At 44.4% G+C, this 19,526-nt stretch overlaps 1 protein-coding gene across 1 annotated transcript in view; it reads left to right on the top strand.

Annotated features, from left to right (window-relative positions):
- The window catches only part of LOC137347632 (dynamin-1-like), a 224,562-nt gene that overhangs the window by 53,039 nt on the left and 151,997 nt on the right, over nucleotides 1–19,526 (top strand). The window contains exon 2 of the mRNA XM_068012240.1: nucleotides 6,548–6,621. Within this exon, the coding sequence (XP_067868341.1) occupies nucleotides 6,548–6,621 (74 nt within the window). The remainder of the gene's footprint in view (nucleotides 1–6,547; nucleotides 6,622–19,526) is intronic.

Here is a 19,526-nt window from a genome sequence, read left to right as displayed (position 1 = left end):
ATTGCTTTTCCAGTGATTGGAAGTCGCAGGCATGTGGATGTCTGTCGAGGGCAGAGTCAGGTTCCAATGCGATGCATCTTGTTGAGTGCCTACCTCCGCTCACTATCAAAAACACATCCCAACATCAGGACAGGAAAGGGAAAAACGATGTTGGTAGATTTTGTCATTAAACTCCTCCCTGGGGGAATACAAATGTAGAAACACGGCTGTCTGCTCAGGTGATGGTGATAGGACAGACCGGTGAGCTCAGAGTAAGCCCTGTAATCTGTTTTTTCCTTGGCCTGTCGCCAGTAACAGGTCCTTGCAATTAAGCCGCCTCTGCAAATTCGTTCTGGCAGCTGCTACTTTAATATGTGTTGCCAAATCATCTCTTCTTCGAGCCCTAGAGATGGGCTGGGGGGATGGGGTGGCTCAGCTTTATTCTGCTGACTAACTGAAGGCCTGTAGATGGATCACTGGCTACTGTTGCCATGGTAATGGGGTTGGGAGGGGGGGGGGGGGGTTGTGACCTTAATTCCTTTATTGCCTGATGATAAACTGTCAATCCTCAAAATGTCCCAGATCCCATAACTGCCAATCCTGTGGTGCCTGGGGCCTACTTTCTTTTTCCCAATCAGGCCTTCAAACCCTCCTGCATTTGGCATGAGGCTCATCATCTCCCACCCTTCCACCTGAGGATTGTGATCTCTCATGTATATGGACTATGTCATAGTTTGAAGTGTTTTAATTGTTGGACAGGTGTATCGGAAGATCCATAGTGGCAAGGTAAACCCTGTATTAAACTCTAGGGCCTACCTGGGATTGCCAACCCTGTAGGGTTGTGCTGAAGTCTTCATCAGTTGAAGATTAATCTCTTGAACACTTCCATGAGCAACTCGAGGGTGGGGAATTAAAAGCAGAGGATGCATTAAAAAAAAATGTTTCTTTTTCTTGGAACAGTTACAAAAATATTGAAAATGATGGGATGGGGGAATAGGTTGTTTTTGGCTGACAATTATCATCCAATTGGCATGAGCAGGCAGGACAACATGAAGATGGACAAGTTGGGTGTCCAATGTGGGAGCATGGGGGCGGAACAGTTGAGGTAAAAGGTCATGTGATGAAACTTCCAGGAATACAAGGGACCAGAGTTGGCTACCACAGACTTGCTTGACACGCTCTGATTGAATGTACTCCTGAAGGTTTCATCAGATCTCCAGCGTCCACCCTTCCCAGTCAAATGCTCATCCTCAATATTTGTATAACTAATTAAACAAAAGTGTTCAATGAATATGATTTTTTAAATGTCCCCATGATTTTTCTTCCGGGTTTGCTTGCTGCAGTGCGCTGGAGATTAATCCTCCATTTCTAGAGACTCTAGGACAATCCTGGAGGGTTGGCAACCCTTGGCCTACACATGGAGGCTTGTAAGTAGATTACTATTATGTAATGGACATAAGGACATAAGAAATCGGAGCAGGACTAGACCATACAGCGCCTCAAGCCTGCTGCGTCATTCAATATCATGGCTGATCTTGGATCTCAACTCCACTTTCCTACCCGGTCCCCCATATCCCTCGATTCCCTTAGAGTCAAAAATTCCATCAATCTCAGTCTTGAACATACTCAATGAACATCCACAGCTCTCTGGGGTAGAGAATTCCAAAGATTCACAACGTTCTGAATGAAGAAATGTCTCCTCATCAGTCCAAAATCTGTCCTAACAGCACTGTGGTTGTACCTACCCCACTTGGACGGCAGCTCACCACCATTTCCTCAAGGGCAATTAGGGATGGGCAATAAATGCTGGCCTAGCCAGCGATGCCCACATCCCATGAACAAATACAAATGATCGATCCCCTAGTTCTAGACTCTCCAGCCAGAGGAAACCGCCTCTCCGTATCTACTCTGACATGTATTCTAAAGAGTTTTATACATTTCAATAAGATCACCCCTCATTCTTCTAAACTCCAGTAAATATAGGTCCAGGCTAATCAATCTCTCCCCATAGGACTACCCTCATTTCAGGAATCAATCAAATGGATCCAACAATTGGTTGATTTAAGCAGAATGAAAAGCTGTAGCTTTTGTAATGACTTCTGACCCCGTTAGATCAGGAATGTCCCAGGTTCAGTCCATGGTCTGTGCTCTGTTAGTTGATGTCAGTGGACAGTGTTAAATGATGTGATAATTGGGTACAGTGCCCGTGGGGTGGAGGGAATAAAGGAGCTAGATTCCCGCTGCTGAGGAATACTTTGTAATACTTTGCCGGAAGGTGTGTCAAATGTGGTTTAGAATGGAATTGGGCTCTGCTGTATTATCACTCCATGGTCAAATAGCCTGGTTAAGACTCCCTGTCTAAATTCCCTTGTGAAGAATGCGTAGTTGGTGAGGTAGTGGGATGGGATAGCTGGTGCCCATGAAAACTGTACTTTTGCAGCAGTCAGTACTTTTGAGAAAATCAGAAGGAAAGGATACAAACATCAAGGTTACTTGGAGTTCAACATCACTGCAGAGCTACAACCAACAACGTTAATAGATTGCTGACATACACAGCACAAATAGCAAGATATAAAGCGGAAGTCACACAAACTCTGCTGTTTACTGCTTAGACCACTGATTGACTATAATCACTGAAAAGAAAGATTTGCAATTCTCTAGCAGATTTCTTGAACTGAGGTTATCCCAAAGCACTTTCCAACCAATGAAGTACTGTTGAAGTGTAGTCACTGTTGTAATGTAGGAAATGTGGCAGCCAATTTATGCACAGCAAGCTCCCATAAACCGCAATGTGATAACCAGATAACAACCTGTTTCTGCTGATGTTGATGGAGGAGTAAAGATTGGCCAGGACACCGGGGAGAACTTCCCTGCTGCTCTTCGGATTAGTGTCACGGAATCTTTTGCCTCCGCCTTTAGTCACATGGGCAAATGCTGGAAATGGTTCAGAGCTGATTTCTTGGCAGCTGAAAACCTTCGGAGATCTTCCCGTTCTGCTGGCGGAACTCTGGTGGGAGGGGGAGTGTCTCCCAGGAATTCCATGCCAAATAAATGGTGTAGAAGTTCATTTTAAGTTAGGCCATGACTGGAAAATAAGAGGTCATCGGCTCAAATCAGAGAAAGGTGAACTCACTGTGAAGGTATTTGCAGCCTAAGTGGTGGATACGTGGAAAGGATGGTCCGTGGAGCAGAATCGATCTGAGAAATGGTTTGATAATGGGATTGGAAGGGGAGGGGGTGGGATCTGTAGGGTCTTTCTGGATGGATAAGATGGGCAGAGCTACTCCAGCTGAGGATATCTTGTGGAGGCAGTCAGGAGTGAGGAAGCTCGCCGCATTATGTTGAAGTGAGCTTCCTCGACAGGAGCCATCCATTATGGCCAGGCCGACAATCAGGATTATTACCTCCTGCAGGAAATGCTTAATTAAAGTAAGCCTCATGCTGTGAGTTTGAAGGAGCAGTAAATTAATTGGCGCAGTTATGGGCTGTAAAATATCTTAGTTTTTGTATACTTACATATTGGTATTTGCTTAGAAAATACCAAATTTCCACTCATTTATAGGCACTGTGCAGATGCACCATCTAAACCCCTCTGGCTCTCTACGTCTCTTTCCTCCTTTTTAAGACACTCCTTTAAAACCTACCTCTGTCCAAGCTTCTGGTTACGTGTCCTAATATCTCTTTATGTGGTTCTGTGTCAAATTTTGTTTTATAACGCTCCTGTGAAGCGCCTTGGGATGTTGTATTAATGTTAAAGGTGCTATATAATGCAAGTTGTTGTAGTAATAGAACCAGGAGGGGGAACGAGGCAACAAAGCTGGAGAATCAAACTCCCTGATATGTTTGAGTTTCTGTTTCCAAGGTATCGGGCAAGATAACTCCGTACAATAATTGCAGTTCACGGACTTGCGCAATCATCCCGGGTCCCTTACCTCCCCTGTCCCGCCAGTCTACATACTGAAAAACACAGTGCACAGAGGGGAGTGTGAGAGTGGTGGCTCCATCTGTGGTTGGGTTTTTTTTAGCCATGGCTGCATCAGCAGCTCTCGTGCCTCAGATGCAGGGCTGTGGGTTCAAGCTTTAGGGGGAGGCAGTTGTGTGGTGGTAATGTCACTGGACTAGTAATCCAGAGCCCAGGCTAATGCTATGGGGGCAAGGGTTTGAATCCCTCCACGACAGATGGTAAAATGTGAATTCAATTAATAAATCTGGAATTAAATGCTACTCTAATGATGACCATCAAACTATTGTTGATTTTTTTTTTAATTATAAAAATCCATCTGGTTCACTAATGTCCTTTAGGGAAGGAAATCTGCCATCTTTACCTGGTCTAGCCTATTTTTGACTCCAGACCCGCAGCAATGTGGGTGAGTCTTAAATGCCCTCTGAAATGGCCTAGCAAGCCACTCAATTGTATCAAACTGCTAGCACTGTTGGTGTACCTACACCCCAAGGACTGCAGCAGTTCAAGAAGATCACCACCTTCTCGAGGGCAATTAGGGATGGGCAATAAATGCTGGCCTAGCCAGTGACTCCCGCGTCCTGTGAACGAATATTTTAAAAAAAAGCTTGTCATCAAAGACTTGGGTGCAAAATCTAGGCTGACACTGCAGTGCAGTCCTGAGGAGGTGCCACACTGTTAGAGGTGCTGTCTTTTTGGATGAGTCGTTAGACTGAGGCCCCATCTGCCCTCTCAGGTGGTCTTGCCCCACCCGAGCTGGTCACACCACTTCCTGGGAAAGGCAGGAGAAACCTTTAGGCTAATTTTAAGAAATCTCGGGATTTTCCTGCCTAACTGCCTCTGGTGGTCAGACAAGTTTGGGGAAACCACAGGGACATCCCCCACCCTCTCAAAACGACCCACCTAGCTTGTATATTTAGTTAAGTTGGCCACTCTTGGGAACTCACCCAGCTTTCTTTTGAATGTTTGCAGCGAATTGGCATTCACTGCATGTGCTGGCAACCTGTTCAAGAAGTTGCTGACTCACTGCGAAATATACCTCCTAGCATCTCAGCTAGTTCTGTGCTTACAAAACCTACACTTATGTTCTTGGGTTCTTCCTAACGTATTCAGTTGGACCAAGTCTAATCCTTTCATTTATTTTAATCAAACCTCAACCATATCTCCTTGAGGTCTGTACTTTTATGGAGTAAATTGCCCCAGCTCTGAATCTTACCTAGGGCCTCCATATCCTGTAGTCATGTGAGGTGACCAAATACAGTAATCTAGATGATGCCTGTCCAAGGTTTGATGCAGAGAATAGTATGTATTGTTTGGATGTATTACACTTTATTTGCTGTTGCAGTATCCTCGGGGCTCTGGTCATGGACCTTCAATGTCTCGTGCTGTATAACTCCCTAGGCCTTCTCCTGGTCAGTGTTGAGACTCGCGTATACAGACGGGTGTACGGGTTATAAGGAACTTGCCCATGAGTGGAGTAAAATGGCTGCTCTGATCATTGAAGCCAATGAAAATTGGCAGAGACGTAAAAATGGGTTGCTGTTTCTTTACCACTCTAATTTATTTATATTTATTTATTTAGAGATACAGCACTGAAACAGGCCCTTCAGCCCACTGAGTCTGTACCGACCAGCAACCACCCATATATACTAATCCTACATTAACCCCATATTCCCTACCACATCCCCACCATTCTCCTACCACCTACCTACACTAGGGGCAATTTACAATGGCCAATTTACCTATCAACCTGCAAGTCTCTATTGCACAAGTTAAAACTATCCTCACCCTCTCTCTTTCTTCAGTTTGTGCATAGTCATAACACCACAGAAGGAAGCCATTCGGCCCATTTGAGTTCATGCCAGCTCTCTGTAGAGCAATCCAGTCAGTCCCATTTCCCCCGCTCTATCCCCGTTACCCTGCAAGTTTGTTTCCCTCAAGTGCCCAATTTTCTTTTTGAAATCATTGATCGTCTCTGCTTCCACCACCCTCGTAGGTGGCGATTTCTAGGTCATTACCACTCGCTACGTAAAAATTTTTTTTCTCGCATCCCATTGTATCTCTTGCCCACAACCTTAAATCTGTGACCTCCTAGTCCTTGTACCAGCAGCTAATAAGAACAGCTTTTCTTTGTCTACCTTACCTAAATCACATTGCAACAAGAAAGAGCCAAAAGCGGGATTGAGCGATTTTTTTTTTTTTTTTTTTTTTTTTTTTTTTTTTTTTTTTTCCCTCTACGGCGTAGGGCAACTGGAGAGAGGGAGGAGTAGCAAGATACCCAGGCCCCTGTCATGTCCTTGCTCGTGGCTGGTTTCAGAGTTGCATTGGTAGGGGCCTAGAATCAGCCTTCCGCTTTCTCTCTGGGCTGCACACCATCCATAAACCAGAGAAAGAATGACTTGTGTAAGAGATGTAATCCTAAAATATTGTGTGGAAATCATATGATGAGGTGGTTTGATGCCCTCAACATCCTGGCCTCTTTGTGGTCACAGACCACGGCAAGTCCTGAGAAAGAGAGAGTTTGGATTTTTTTTTTTTGCACTTTTCATCCCATTTGTGACTTTTCCTGTGAAATGATGTTCAAATGTCTCCAATTCGCATTTTCAGGGACTTCCTTCCTCGTGGATCTGGAATTGTGACCAGACGACCTCTCGTTCTTCAGCTGATTAACTCTCCGACAGGTATGAAGTAACTAAATGAATGTTGCATGCCATGTGAGGTGGATTCTTGTTTATCTGCTGATTGATTGTGTTGCCTGACTGTGCCCCCACACTGACATGGGCACACAATGCGAGGCTCCCTCTAGTTTCATTCCCTTAACCTCCTCTGCAGGTTGAACCTTGCTAAGTGTGTGGCAACCCTGAGACTGTAAAACCAATGTATGAGGAGCATTGATTCATTTTTAAAAAGTAGGTTAGAATACTAATAGTTTGGAGGTTTATAGTGACTTTGAGAGGGCCTAATTACTGACACTTCTAAAAGATGCAGCTCCTCATAGCTGGGAGGTAGAAATTAGTGACAATGTAATAAGATCTTAATTCGGTTTACTGTACATGTATGTGAATGTGCGGATTGTGGTAAATAATGTTGGTAAGCTGCAGGCGCAGATAGCCGTGTGGGAACTATGATGTCATGGCAATAACGGAGACCTGTCTCAAGGAAAAAAAAGGCAGGACTGGGTGCTAAATATTCCGGGATACAACTTGTTCAGGAAAGATAGGGAAGGAAATAAAGGAGGAGAGGTAGCAATATTGATTAAGGAGAACATTACAGTGCTGGAGACAGAAGATGTCCTAGAGGGGTCAAAGATGGAGTCTATCGGTGAGAGCTAAGAAACAATGGAGGTACTATTACTGGGTGTATTCTGTAGTCCACCAACTCGCAGGAAAGATATAGTGTAACAAATTTTCTAGGAAATTATAGAGAGGTGCAAGAATTATAGAGTAGTTATGGTGTGGGACTTTATTCTAATATAGACTTGAATAGTAACAGTGTAAAGGGCAGAAGGGGGAAGAGTTTAGGAAGTGTGTCCAGGAGAATTTTCGACATCAGTATGTGTCTGGCCCAATGAAGAAGGAGGCACTGCTGGATCTGGTTCTGGGGAATGAGTTGGGTCACTTTGGTAGGAAGAACAGAAATACAGGGTTCTACTTAAATGGCGAGAGATTGGGAAGTGTTGATGTCAAAAGGGACCTGGGTGTCTTTGTTCATAAGTCACTGAAAACTAACATGCAGATACAGCAAGCAATTAGGAAGGCAAATGGTATTTTGGCCTTAATTGCAAGAGGATATGAGTACAACAGTAAAGAAGTCTTGCTGCAATTGTACAGATCCTTGATGAGATCACACCTGCAGCATTGTGTCCAGTTTTGGTCTCCTTACCTAAGGAAGGATATACTTGCCATAGAAAGAGTGCAACAAAGGCTCACTGGACTGATTTTTGGGATGGCAGGATTGTCCTATGAGGAGAGATTGAGGAGACTCTCTAAAGTTTGGAAGATTAAGAGGTGATCTCATTGAAGCATACAAAATTCTTACAGGGCTCGACAGAATGTAGGAAGGGTGTTTTTCCTGGATGGGGAGGAATCTAGAACCAGGGGACACAGTCTCAGAATAAGAGGTAGACCATTTAGGACTGAGATGAGGAGGAATTTCTTCACTCAGAGGGTAGTGGAGGCTCAATCATGGAGTGTGTTCAAGACCGAGAGTGATAGATTTCTAGATATTAAAGATATCAAGGGATAATGCGGGGAAATGGCGTTGAGGTAGAAGATCATCCATGATCTAGTTGAATGGTGTGCGCATGCTCGAGGGGCCGAATGGCCTATTCCTGCTCCTATTTCCTATGTTCTTAATCCCAGGTCCCACAATTTTCTGGGACACCATATTGTTGCGACTACATCACCATACCATATATGCTACATGTTGTATTAAAGGGCGGAATTTTGTGAGGCTGTTTGGAGCGGGATTGGAGGTGTGATGGGCTGGAGAATAACGTCGGATGCGTCCGCCTGGAAATCTGATGTTGATTCCGGATTTAGTCAGTGGCAGGAAAGCTCCAAGGCAGCGTTGCCACTCCGACGCGATGGGACTGCCTTTTGAATTGCTGAACAGGTCATTGTAATATATTAGCATGCAACGGGTCACTATTCAGTGGGGGGTTTTGGAATCAAGTGGACGATGGGCAGTCCTCGCCTGCCTTCGGATCCCCGGCTATTGAAAGGCGGTGGCACCAAGGCCTCAGTGCCGCAATGGGAAGGCAGTCATGGGGAGCAGTGGATAAGGGAAGAAGGGGAGCTGAAGCCATTGCCGGCTTGCAGTGCTGTGCAATCTACACGGCTGGGCTTGGTCTCTGGTGAGATGGTCCGGTGGGCATAGTAATGGGTGCAAGGGTCCAGTGGGCATAGTACGAGATCACTCTGCATGGGTGACGGGTGGACATTTTATTGAGTGCAAGAGGTTGGTGGGCTATATCTCGGGTGTGCCGCAGTCAGTGCCTTGGAGCCTGCCTCCGTCACGTATTACGATGTGCCCTGCACCTCCATTATGTAAAGCGGCTGTCTGCTGTGTAATCCCAGTCGGCTGGCCACACACTTCACGCACAACATGGGCACCCGTTTCCAGGTCCGCTGCTGGGACCCACAACGGGAACGCTACATTCAGTCCAAAATGCCCCATCCTCGAGACATATCCCACTGTCACTTATGGAATGCTGCAAGCAAGTCACTTGACCAATGTGAGTAATCTCTGTAAAGTTTAGCCCCGTGTACAGCGAGACAAAAGGATGTTTTGTTCTAAAATATAAAGCTACATTAGGAAGTCATAATATAAGTAGTGTTAAAATGCAAGATGCGATGGGAACCACACCTGCCAGATGGAAATATATTAATTTCATCATATGGAACATTATTTGAATGCTTACTGGACATTGAACATAAGGGCGGCGCAGTGGTTAGCACCGCAGCCTCACAGCTCTCTAGAGACCCGGGTTTGGTAAATTGGCCATTATAAATTGCCCCTAGTATAGGTATGTGGTAGGGGAATTGAGGGAAGGTGGGGATGAGAGGGTAATGGGATTAATGTAGGATTAGTATAAATGGGTGGTTGATGGTCGGCACAGACTTGGTGGGCCGAAGGGCCTGTTTCAGTGCTGTATCTCTAAATAAAATTTTGTAAAAACTTGTTTTTAAAATTACCACAGAACAGTGGCTGAATGCATGGCTGCACATTTGCATTCTAAAAGACCGTTGCATGAAGAGAATGAGAGTACTCCCTGATCCAATAAGCCAGATGGGGTTTGTCAATAGTGATGATCAAAAGACATTGAGAGTCATTGACTGTGTAAGAGCCAGCATTCCACATTCCCCCCCCCGCCCCCCCCCCCCTCCCCCACTAGAGTGTCTGGTACGTTCGTAGGAATCCACAAACTTAGCAGGAGAGGCTGTTTCAAACAGGGAGCTAGTCACATGACTAACCTGCTGGCCAGCCTGGAGTTAATTGAATTGTGCTCACAGAACAGAAAGGAAGAGACTGCAATTGAACTTCAAGGAGGAAGGTCTCCCTCTGTGTGTGTGTGTGTGTGTGTGTGTGTGTGTGTGTGTGTGTGTCTGTCTCTCACTCGCAAAGTTCCAGGGACCCACGGAAGTAACTTAAACCTCAAGGCCGCCGACTCCTGCAGCCTTCTGGTACCAGCTAAATAAGTTTGAAAGTGTGCACTGGGCCCCAACGAGAACTGCAAGACTTAGCTTCAATCAAGGACTTTGCATCCAACCCAGAACCTGCAACTGAATTCCATCTATTAAAACCTTTTTCCCCCTTAATTTTTTCTCTTCCTCTGTCTCTATTTGTGTGTGTTTATCGCGTATGCATGCTAGCACTCTCGAAGGGCCTTGTGATAATAGTTGAGTGGTCTGGTCTTGCATCGAGAACATTCTAACATCCACGCTTTATATTCTGACTTATAAACATTACGATCACCCATTTAGTTCTTGCTGGACCTTGAGCACCCTTGATCCTCCTGTCAATTGTTTCACCGTCGTCCCAAGCCAAGCAGCCATCTGCTGACTCCTGCGCATTCCACATGGGGAGAAACCTACAGTATGTGACAGTAATGCTTTCCATGCCAACAACCCATAAACATGAGATAATAGAGGCAGGCTTCAAACAACATTTCCGCTTTAACTCTCGAGTGGGGGGGAGCATGTTGTCTCAATTTTGGGGGCTACCACAGCTCATTTTCATTGACGTGGCATTTACCAAGGTGTACGAACTAAATGAGGCTTTGGAAATCTTCTGATGATGCTGGAAATACTTAATAGGAGTCTGACTCTGCAGGGAGCCTATAAAAATCATTCTCTTGTAACCAAGTCACCATTTCAGCCCAGGGATGGTATGCTACAAGGAGTGACCAATGTATCGGAACATTGCTGATCATTCAGTTCATTGGCGTCTCTGTCGCTTGCCTTTCAATTGGGTAGATAGCGCGAACCAGTTTCCATTATCTTTATATTGAAAAGAAAAGTCCTGTGGATGTTGGGTCACAGATCTGCCACAATCTCAATGAACGTTAAGTTAGGTGAGGAAAAACTGTTCCCATTAACTAATGGTACAAGGACTAGGGGACGCAGCTTAAAAGTTTTGGGGAGATGATGAGAGGGACTTTGAGGAAGAACTTTTTTATACAGCGGGTGGTAATGACCTGAAACTCGCTGCCCACAAGGGTGTTGGAAGCGGAGATAATCAATGACTTCAAGAGGACGTTGGATGGCCACGTAAAGAAAATAGACTTGCAGGGCCGTGGGGATCGAGTGGGGGAGTGGGACTGACTAGATTGCTCCATGGAGAACCAACATGGACTCGATGGGCTGAATGGCCTCCTTCTGTGCCATAAATGACGCCGTGCTTTCCCTCCCCCAGCCCCTCGAGGAAGGCGTTGGTCTCCCCTTCACTAATTTTGGTGTCTCACTTGCTCCTTGCTGTGGCTGCTGTCAGCCCCCTTTTCCCCCCCACCCCACAAGGTAGGTGTTTGGGGAGAGGGTTGGTGTTGGGTTGGTATTTTTCCAGGGAGGGTGTTTCGTTGGGTAGGTGTTTTGGGGTAGTGAGGGGGGGGGGAGATGATTTGATGTTTTGGGGGTCTGCGTGATTCGGGGTGTGTATATGCACTTGTTTCTTGCCTTAACAGCTTAAACAAAAAATAATTAATTGCATGTTTCCTTAAAGAGACACGGAGCCAACAGGGATGTTTTTTTTAAATAAGCAGTTCTGCAGCAAATTGAAGGTTTTTGTAGTTGTGAGCAGAGTTTTATTATAAAAAGGCCCTTTCTGTATTAGTTTTGGCACTGATCTGCTGCATTAAGCACCCATTCATATGTTGGAAGCCATATTGGAAAAGTACAGACCAGATGCACAACAAAGCTCCCTCTACTGGGCCCCAACAGTGCGTCATAACCCTTGCCTTGCAATAGCGAATTCCTCCCCTTCATATAATATTTCCATTTCCCATATCAGTCAATGTTGCTTTTCTCTCAAAAGTCAAATCACCCATTCAGTGCTGAACTCTTGGTTTGGTGCTCTCTTAATCTTAATGCATGAATATGAAATTATTACTAATACTGAGCAGCAGAGTTTCCCAGTGCCAAATGCAAGGCTGTGTTAAAACTGCCGACACAGCAGAAACACTAACTGTAGAGACTCACAACAGAGAAGCCTTTTCCAATGTAAAGACACTACCCTTTTGTGCTTTACAGTGCGCAGGAGAACTGAGCTCTCAATCTCCCAGAACAGCTGTGCTGTAGGCCTTTTAGCATGGGCCTCTGGAAGACTTCTTCCTGAACACTCTCTACCATTTTATTCTGATGATTGACCCAATGCTTTTGGGGATTGTGTTGTCTGTCAAATGGTGGCCTCTTTGTGTTTATTGATTTGAGATAACTAAGGCTATACTCAGTCCTGAAGAAAGCAGTGATTTTCTTCTCCTGAATGGGAAGGCACCTGGAGAGGATGGTACAAGTACTGTAGCTGATTCTAATTCAAGACCAATATTGGGGTCTTCCACAGTCCATTATATAATTGCGTTTAGCTGACTCCTTTTAAAGCAACAGCTAGGGTTTCAGCTACACAGTACTGGAGTCTACTGGCAAGATCACTTTCCTCCGGCTCTCTCTGTGGGTAATCACTTCTACTGCCGTGGCACTGACGAGGAAGATCCCAGGTTTGATCTTTGATGAAGTAGCTAATCTCATCTGGGGTTACAATTGGCCTTCTGTGTCAAGGGGAAAGCCATTGTGCCATGGCCACTGCTGTTAATTGCTACCCAATAGCCTGTAAAAAGAAAGACTTGGTGCATTTATATAGCACCTTTCATGACCTCAGGACATCCCAAAGCACTTTACAATTCAACAGCTATATCATTGGCTGTAGTCGCATTTGTAATGTAGAAACTGCGGCAACCAATTTGTGCACAGCAAGCTCCCACAAATTGGAATGAGATAATGGCCAGATAATCTGTTGTAATGATGTTGATTGAGAGATTAATGTTGGCCAGGACACTGGGGAGAGATTCTTTAAGTCCACTTGGGAGAGCAGACAGAGGTCTCAGTTTAATGTCCCATCTGAAAGATGGTACCTCTGAAGAGTGGAGCTGGACAGTGAGCACAAGACTGGGCTTGGGCAGGTGGCAACCAGATCATCCTTTGCCGATGCTGCCCTCTTAGAGGTGCTCGCTTTCAGGTGAGACTTTCAATGAAGACCCTGTCTGCTTGTTCTGGTGGGCATTATAACACTGTGGCACCATTTGAAGAAAAGCTGATGTTCTGGCCAATATTAATTCCCCATTTTAAAAACTCCCACATTAATTGGCCATTTGCCTCAGTTCTGATTGTGCAGCCTTGCTGTGTGTAAACTGTACAGTCGTTTGGTAGTACAGAAGTTGAGTATTGCTGGAAATAGAGACATTTTGTTGAAGCTTTTCGTCTTGCACTCATCAGGACAATTCGCAAGAATACCAATGTAGGGAAAGCAACAGATTTATACTGTATGAGAAGAGAGTGCTGATTGGTAGAGGCGTTGCCATGGAGCATCCATTCTCCATGGTAAATGCTCCATAGCAACGCCTCTACCAATCAGCACTCTCTTCTCATACAGTATAAATCTGTTGCTTTCCCTACATTGGTATTCTTGCGAATTGCCCTGATGAGTGCAAGACGAAAAGCTTCAACAAAATGTCTCTATTTCCAGCAATACTCAATTTGTGTAAAATAGCTGCTAACGTTTTTTTAGGCTAGCACAGTGACTGCACTTCAAAATAGTTCATTTCATCCAGTATTCATTTTTCTCTAAGGTGCTAAATGGATACATTTCCTTCCTTTAGTGGAAACAGTAATGTGTTGGACATTCAGAATGGGGATGAATGGGAGAGTTGGGCTACACATTGAATGGGCAGAATGGCCTTTTCTCAATCTTGACATTTCCTGTGGGGCCACCGAGTGGGAACTGAAGCTGTTTTACTGTTCTAGACAGTCCCTTGAGTCAGCTGTTCACTGCGGCACCTCTACTTATGTTTCAAGTTATTTTGCAGTTGCCTTTTTGAGGTTTAACTGTGGGCCCTGTGTATTGGGGCCAAGTTACAGGAATCCATTAGTCAGTTTTTCTCTTGAAGTCTGGTATGGTGTGTCAAATTCCACATCACTGGAACCACAGGATAGCAAACCACTGGCATCATGCCGGCTCTTCAGCAGAAAACTTAACTAATTTCTGAAGATTGCTACAGTCATGTGTTGCCCACAAACCCAAGAGTGGGCGGACTTCAGGGTGAGGCATGAATCACTGGACAGATTAAAATTGCGTTTACATGGCGCTTTTCCTGACCTCAGGATGTGCCAAAGCTCTTTACAGCCAACGTTTGAAGTTGTCATGTAGGAAATGCGGCAGTCAATTTGTGCACAGCAATCTCCAACAAGAAGGACTGTGATAATACCCAGATAATATCTGCTTTTTTGTGTGATGATTAACTTGACTATTCCAACACACTGCTGGCTGGTCTGCCACATTCTACTCTCTCTAAACCTAATGTCGTCCAAAACTCTGCTGCCTGTGTCTTGACATGCACCAAATCCCATTCGCCTATCACGCCTTTGCTTGCTGACCTACATTGGCTCCAGGTCAAGCAAGGTCTTGATTTTAAAATTCTTATCCTTGTTTTCAAATCCCTCCATGACTTCGCCCCTCCCTATCTCTGTAATCTCCTCCAGCCCCACAACCCTCAGATCTCTGCAGTCCTCTAATGCTGGACTCTCAATTTTCCCCCGTTTTAATTGCTGTACCATCAGTGGCCATGCTTTCAGCTGCCTCAGTCCGAAGCTCTGGAATTCACTCCCTACATCTCTGCCTCTCTCTACCTTACTTTCCTCCTTTAAGGCACTCCTTTTAAAACCTACCACTTTGACCAAGCTTTTGGTCATCTGACTTAATACCTTATGTGGCTCTGTGTCATAGTTTTTCATAATGCTCCTATGACGTGTCTTGGGGCATTTTATCATGTTAAAGGCACTATACAAATATAAGCTGTTGTTGATTGAGGGATACATATTGGCCAAGATATCAGGAATAACTCCCATAGGGACATTAAAAATATTTTCCTGCACAATTTGGTTGCCCTGACATGCCATTCCCCATCACTTCACCTAAACTCCACATGTATGATTCTGCTCTGATTTAAAAAAACAAATCCTCTTTCCCTTCCTATGTACCTGAGCTTAATAATGTCCCATGGCAGTGAGGCTGAGATGAGGAACTCCAAGTGCGGAGAATTGAGTGTGAAACTGCCCTGGCACACAGACGTCCTTTTGTTTACATTAAGGGAATGTTGTCTTTAACACCCGCGCCCCACAATGCTGTTGTGCTCTTTGCTTCTGGACCATTTTCTGTTGCCATGGAAACATTTGCGTCAAATCCCATGCTGTTGTAAAGAATGAGGTACCTATACAAGTCACCTGTGAGCTATGTCCTATGTGATTCAGTAGTCTTGGAACACTATCCTGGAAAACTGGAGCTCCGAACTGAAGCAACAGCAATTTCTACTGTCTGTTAGAGCAGGCGGGTTATAAGGTAGAGGATTGAGTAATATGGCTGCAGTGGGGTCACTGCAAACGTTGAGCATTCATCTGCTAGAAAGGAATGTTCACAGCATTAACATTCTGAACCCACTTCACTCAACAGGGTAATTAGAACTGGAATAGAAGCAAAATACTGCAGATGCTGGAAATCTGAAATAAAAACAAGAAATGCTGGAAATACTCCGCAGTTCTGGCAGCATCTGTGGAGAGAGAAGCAGAGTTAACCTTTCAGATCAGTGACCCTTCATCAGAAACGTTAACTCTATTTCTCTCTCCATAGATGCTGCCAGACCTGAGCATTTCCAGCATTTCTTGTTTTTATTTATAATTATAACTGGAAGCTATAACTGGAAGTTATAACTGGTTATATGGAAGCTCTTGCACAATGGATACCATTACCTTATTCCTGTTTGCTTATTATTTTTCATTGATGTATAATAAAGTGAAAACCGTGCCAATTTTAAGGTCAGCTTGAATGAAGAAATCCCTTTTGGTCCATTTTGATCTCATCGTTCTGTTTTCCCATTACAGAATCTGGTTGTTTCTTAAGTGAGGTAAATATCCTGGCCTCATCCACTCTTCCTGGTAAACAATTCCTTGCTGTTGAACATCCTCCCGTGTGGCAGCGATCCGAACTTTGCTGTTAGCAGCCCCCAATCTTTGCCCCTTGCCCCGTTTCTTTTGGCAATTCCAGAAATATTGTTCAGGCTTGTTTGTGCATATGGTATTAGAGGATGTGTGGCTGCATGGACAGATGCTTGGACAAATGGAGTGGACGTTGCCCCGATTGGGGACCAGTTGGAAGAGGGTGTACTCCAGTGGTCAGTGCTGGGTCCGCTTTGTCCGTGGTATAGAGAGAAGATTTGAACATGGGTGCAGAGAGCATAATCTTGAAACTTGCCGATGAGACAAAAAGAGGGATTTGACCAACAGCAACTGAGGTAAATTACTTCAGGAAGACCCATGGGCAGAGGAGCGGTAGATACAATTTAACAACAACTTGCATTTATGTAGCACCCTTAACATTGTTACAACCAGGTGAGAAAGAGGTCTGGGGTTCCCTTTCAAACTTCACCTGGGGGTTTTACTGTAACGGGTTATTTTTAAGTGCACTGTTTTTAGTTCCCCCTTGGTGAATCCTTGTTTACCGCTTTTCAATTATAAGGTAAATAAACCAGCACAAACAGGTTTTCTTAGGTTTAAAGATGAAATGTTGAAATTTATTAAACTTAAACTCTAATTCGGTTAACGCCTACGGATATATGCCGTACCTTATGCTAACATGCATACGCAATACACAGATGCAAATAGAGACAGAAAAGAGCGGAAGAAAAAATAAAGTGGAAAGGTTTGAGGCAATATCTGAAGAGTTTTTGTTACGGTTCTTCGAGCTCACTGTAGAGTCCTTGATTGTAGGTAGATCTTGCTTATCGTTGGGGCCCAGTATTATTCTTAAGCCTTGTTCACTGTAGGACACTTTTCTCTCTTGGGGTTCATATGTCTTCAGTGGATTCAGAGGCTTGTGAGAAAGCGATGGGAGCAGACAGGAGAGAGATCTTCTTAGTCCAGGAGTAAACAGCTTTCTGCCCAAACAGTTTGTACAAATTCAAAAAACTCAAGTTGCCCAGCAGATTAGTCATTTGACCAGCTAGTTTGACCATGTTTGTTTGTGTATTCGGCCATCTTGGCAGTCAATCTGGAATGCGAGCTCCCCCACCTTCAATGTCTGGTGATCAAAAGTCCATTGTGGGTTGAATGTGTCTGGGAATGGCTCCTTTGGCCTTCCAGACACTGTCTGTTAATATGCACAGGTATTCTCCAGCCATGGCTGATCTGTTTAACAAGTCGTCTTCACTGCAGTAACAGTTTAAAATCAATGCTCATGACAAAATTAATGTGCCTCATTCTTGGCAGGTGGGGGCCTAGCATGACAACATAGTAAAATGTCCGAAGGTGTTTCACAAGAACATTCAGACAAAGATTTGACAACAACGCCCCCCCCCCCACCCCCACCAAAAAAAAACTTGTATTTATAAAGCATCTGTCATGATCACAGGACATCCCAATGAGGTACTGTTGTAATGTAGGAAACCCAGTAGTCAATTAGTGCACAGCAAGCTCCCACAAACAGCAGCGTGTTAAGGACCAGATGATCTGTTTTAGTGATGTTGTTTTGAAGGATAAATATTGGCCAGGACACTGTGGAGAACTCCCCTGCTCTTCATTGGAATAGTGCTAGGGGATCTTTTTGCACTCCGCTGAGAGGGCAAAAGGTTCCTTGGTTTAACATTTCATCTGGAAGACTGCACCTTTTGACAGTGCAGCACTCTGTCAGTACTACACTGGAGTGTCTGCCTAGACTTTTGTACTCCAGTTGCTGGAGTGGGACTTGAACCCACAATCTTCAGACTGAAAGGTGAGAATGCTGCCAAAGAATGAGCTGTTAGGATAAGTGATCAAAAGCTTGGTCAAAGAGGTAGGTTTTAGAGGGTTAAGTCTGAGGTAATACACATGAGGGGAAAAGAAAACCAAAAATGGCAGTGTAATCTAAATGGTAAGATGCTGAATGGTATTAGGGTGGATGGTCAAATACATCATTCCCTAAAAGTAGATAAACCCATTTAAAAAATCCAACTGCATTTTGGCTTTTATAAATGGGGACTTAGTGTACAAGAGTAAAGAACTAATACATTAGTACAAAATATTGATTAGGTGCCAATTAGAGTAAAAGCCACAGCAAGTCGGTGTGCCAGGGCAAGAAACTGTAACTATCAGGAGTAAATTGCACAGTGGAATTTGTTTCAGATTTCTCTAACAAAGAGGTAGCACTGACCCAATGGCCTAGAAATTTGGCTGCACACTGCCTTTTTTTTTTTATCAGGTGCTAAACAACCTCCTGATCCTGGTGGGCAGGAAGTGCACACTCATTGCGAGTCGGAATACGTCGGAATGGTAAAGACCAAAAACAAACAGGCGGCAGGTGCCAATAAGGGGTCAAAGGTTGGGTTTGCCCTCCCGACTCCACAATTAAAGTGCAGGTTGCTGCTACAACCTGGCCCCCTCGATTGCCGCACTCGCCCAGTTCCTTCTCGCTGGCCTGATCTTCGATCATGCTTTGTCGAGCAGGTTGGCTCTGAGCTTTCAAAAAGGGGGATGCTCGAATTTCTATGGCAATTAGCTGAGCCACCAGCTCCGCGCTGCAAAGTTAACTGATTTTATCTTGTTCCTGAGTATATCGACTATACTTCTGTATGTTTCCATATGAGGCATCTGGTGTTTTTTTTTAACCTGACGAGCAGCAGCTTATCTATTCATTCTGCATAACTCCGCTTTCTAACACAGGGGATCAGTTCCATTCATTATTTGCTGGAGGCCACATCTTTGAAGACGTGAGGATGATTTTTTTTTTGTAATTCAATCACGGGATGTGAGCGTTTCTGACATTTAATGTCCTTAATTGAGAAGATGGTGGTGAGCTGCTTCCTTGAATAGGACTGAATGGCTTGCTAGGCTATTTCACAGGGCAGTTAAGAGTCAGACACATTGCTGTGGGAGTTGCACGTAGGCCAGAACAGGTAAGGACGGCAGATTTCCTGACCTAAAGGAAGTTAGTGAACCAGGTGGTTTTTTGCAATAATCCAGTAGTTTCCTGGTCATCATTACTGATTTTGCTTTTTTTTATTCCATATTTAATTAACTGAATTTAAATTCCCCAGCTGCTGTGCTGGGATTTGAACTCATGACTCCAGATCATTAGTCCAGACCTCTGGATTACTAGTCGAATAATATAACCTCTTTGCTACTGTTCCTGTATGATGACTGGAATTTTCCACTTCTGATTCTCCAGCTCACACTCGCTGTTTTCCATCCATCCATTTTAATATGCCTGTAGAGCAGGGATCTGGAAAATGTAAATCAATAACTGAGCTGAGTCAGTCACGAACAGAAGCCAAGATCAGGATATTATTCCAGGA

The sequence above is a fragment of the Heterodontus francisci genome, chromosome 32 (genome assembly GCF_036365525.1).
Source record: "Heterodontus francisci isolate sHetFra1 chromosome 32, sHetFra1.hap1, whole genome shotgun sequence".
NCBI lineage: Eukaryota > Metazoa > Chordata > Chondrichthyes > Heterodontiformes > Heterodontidae > Heterodontus > Heterodontus francisci.
This window is presented reverse-complemented; position numbering and strand designations above follow the sequence as displayed.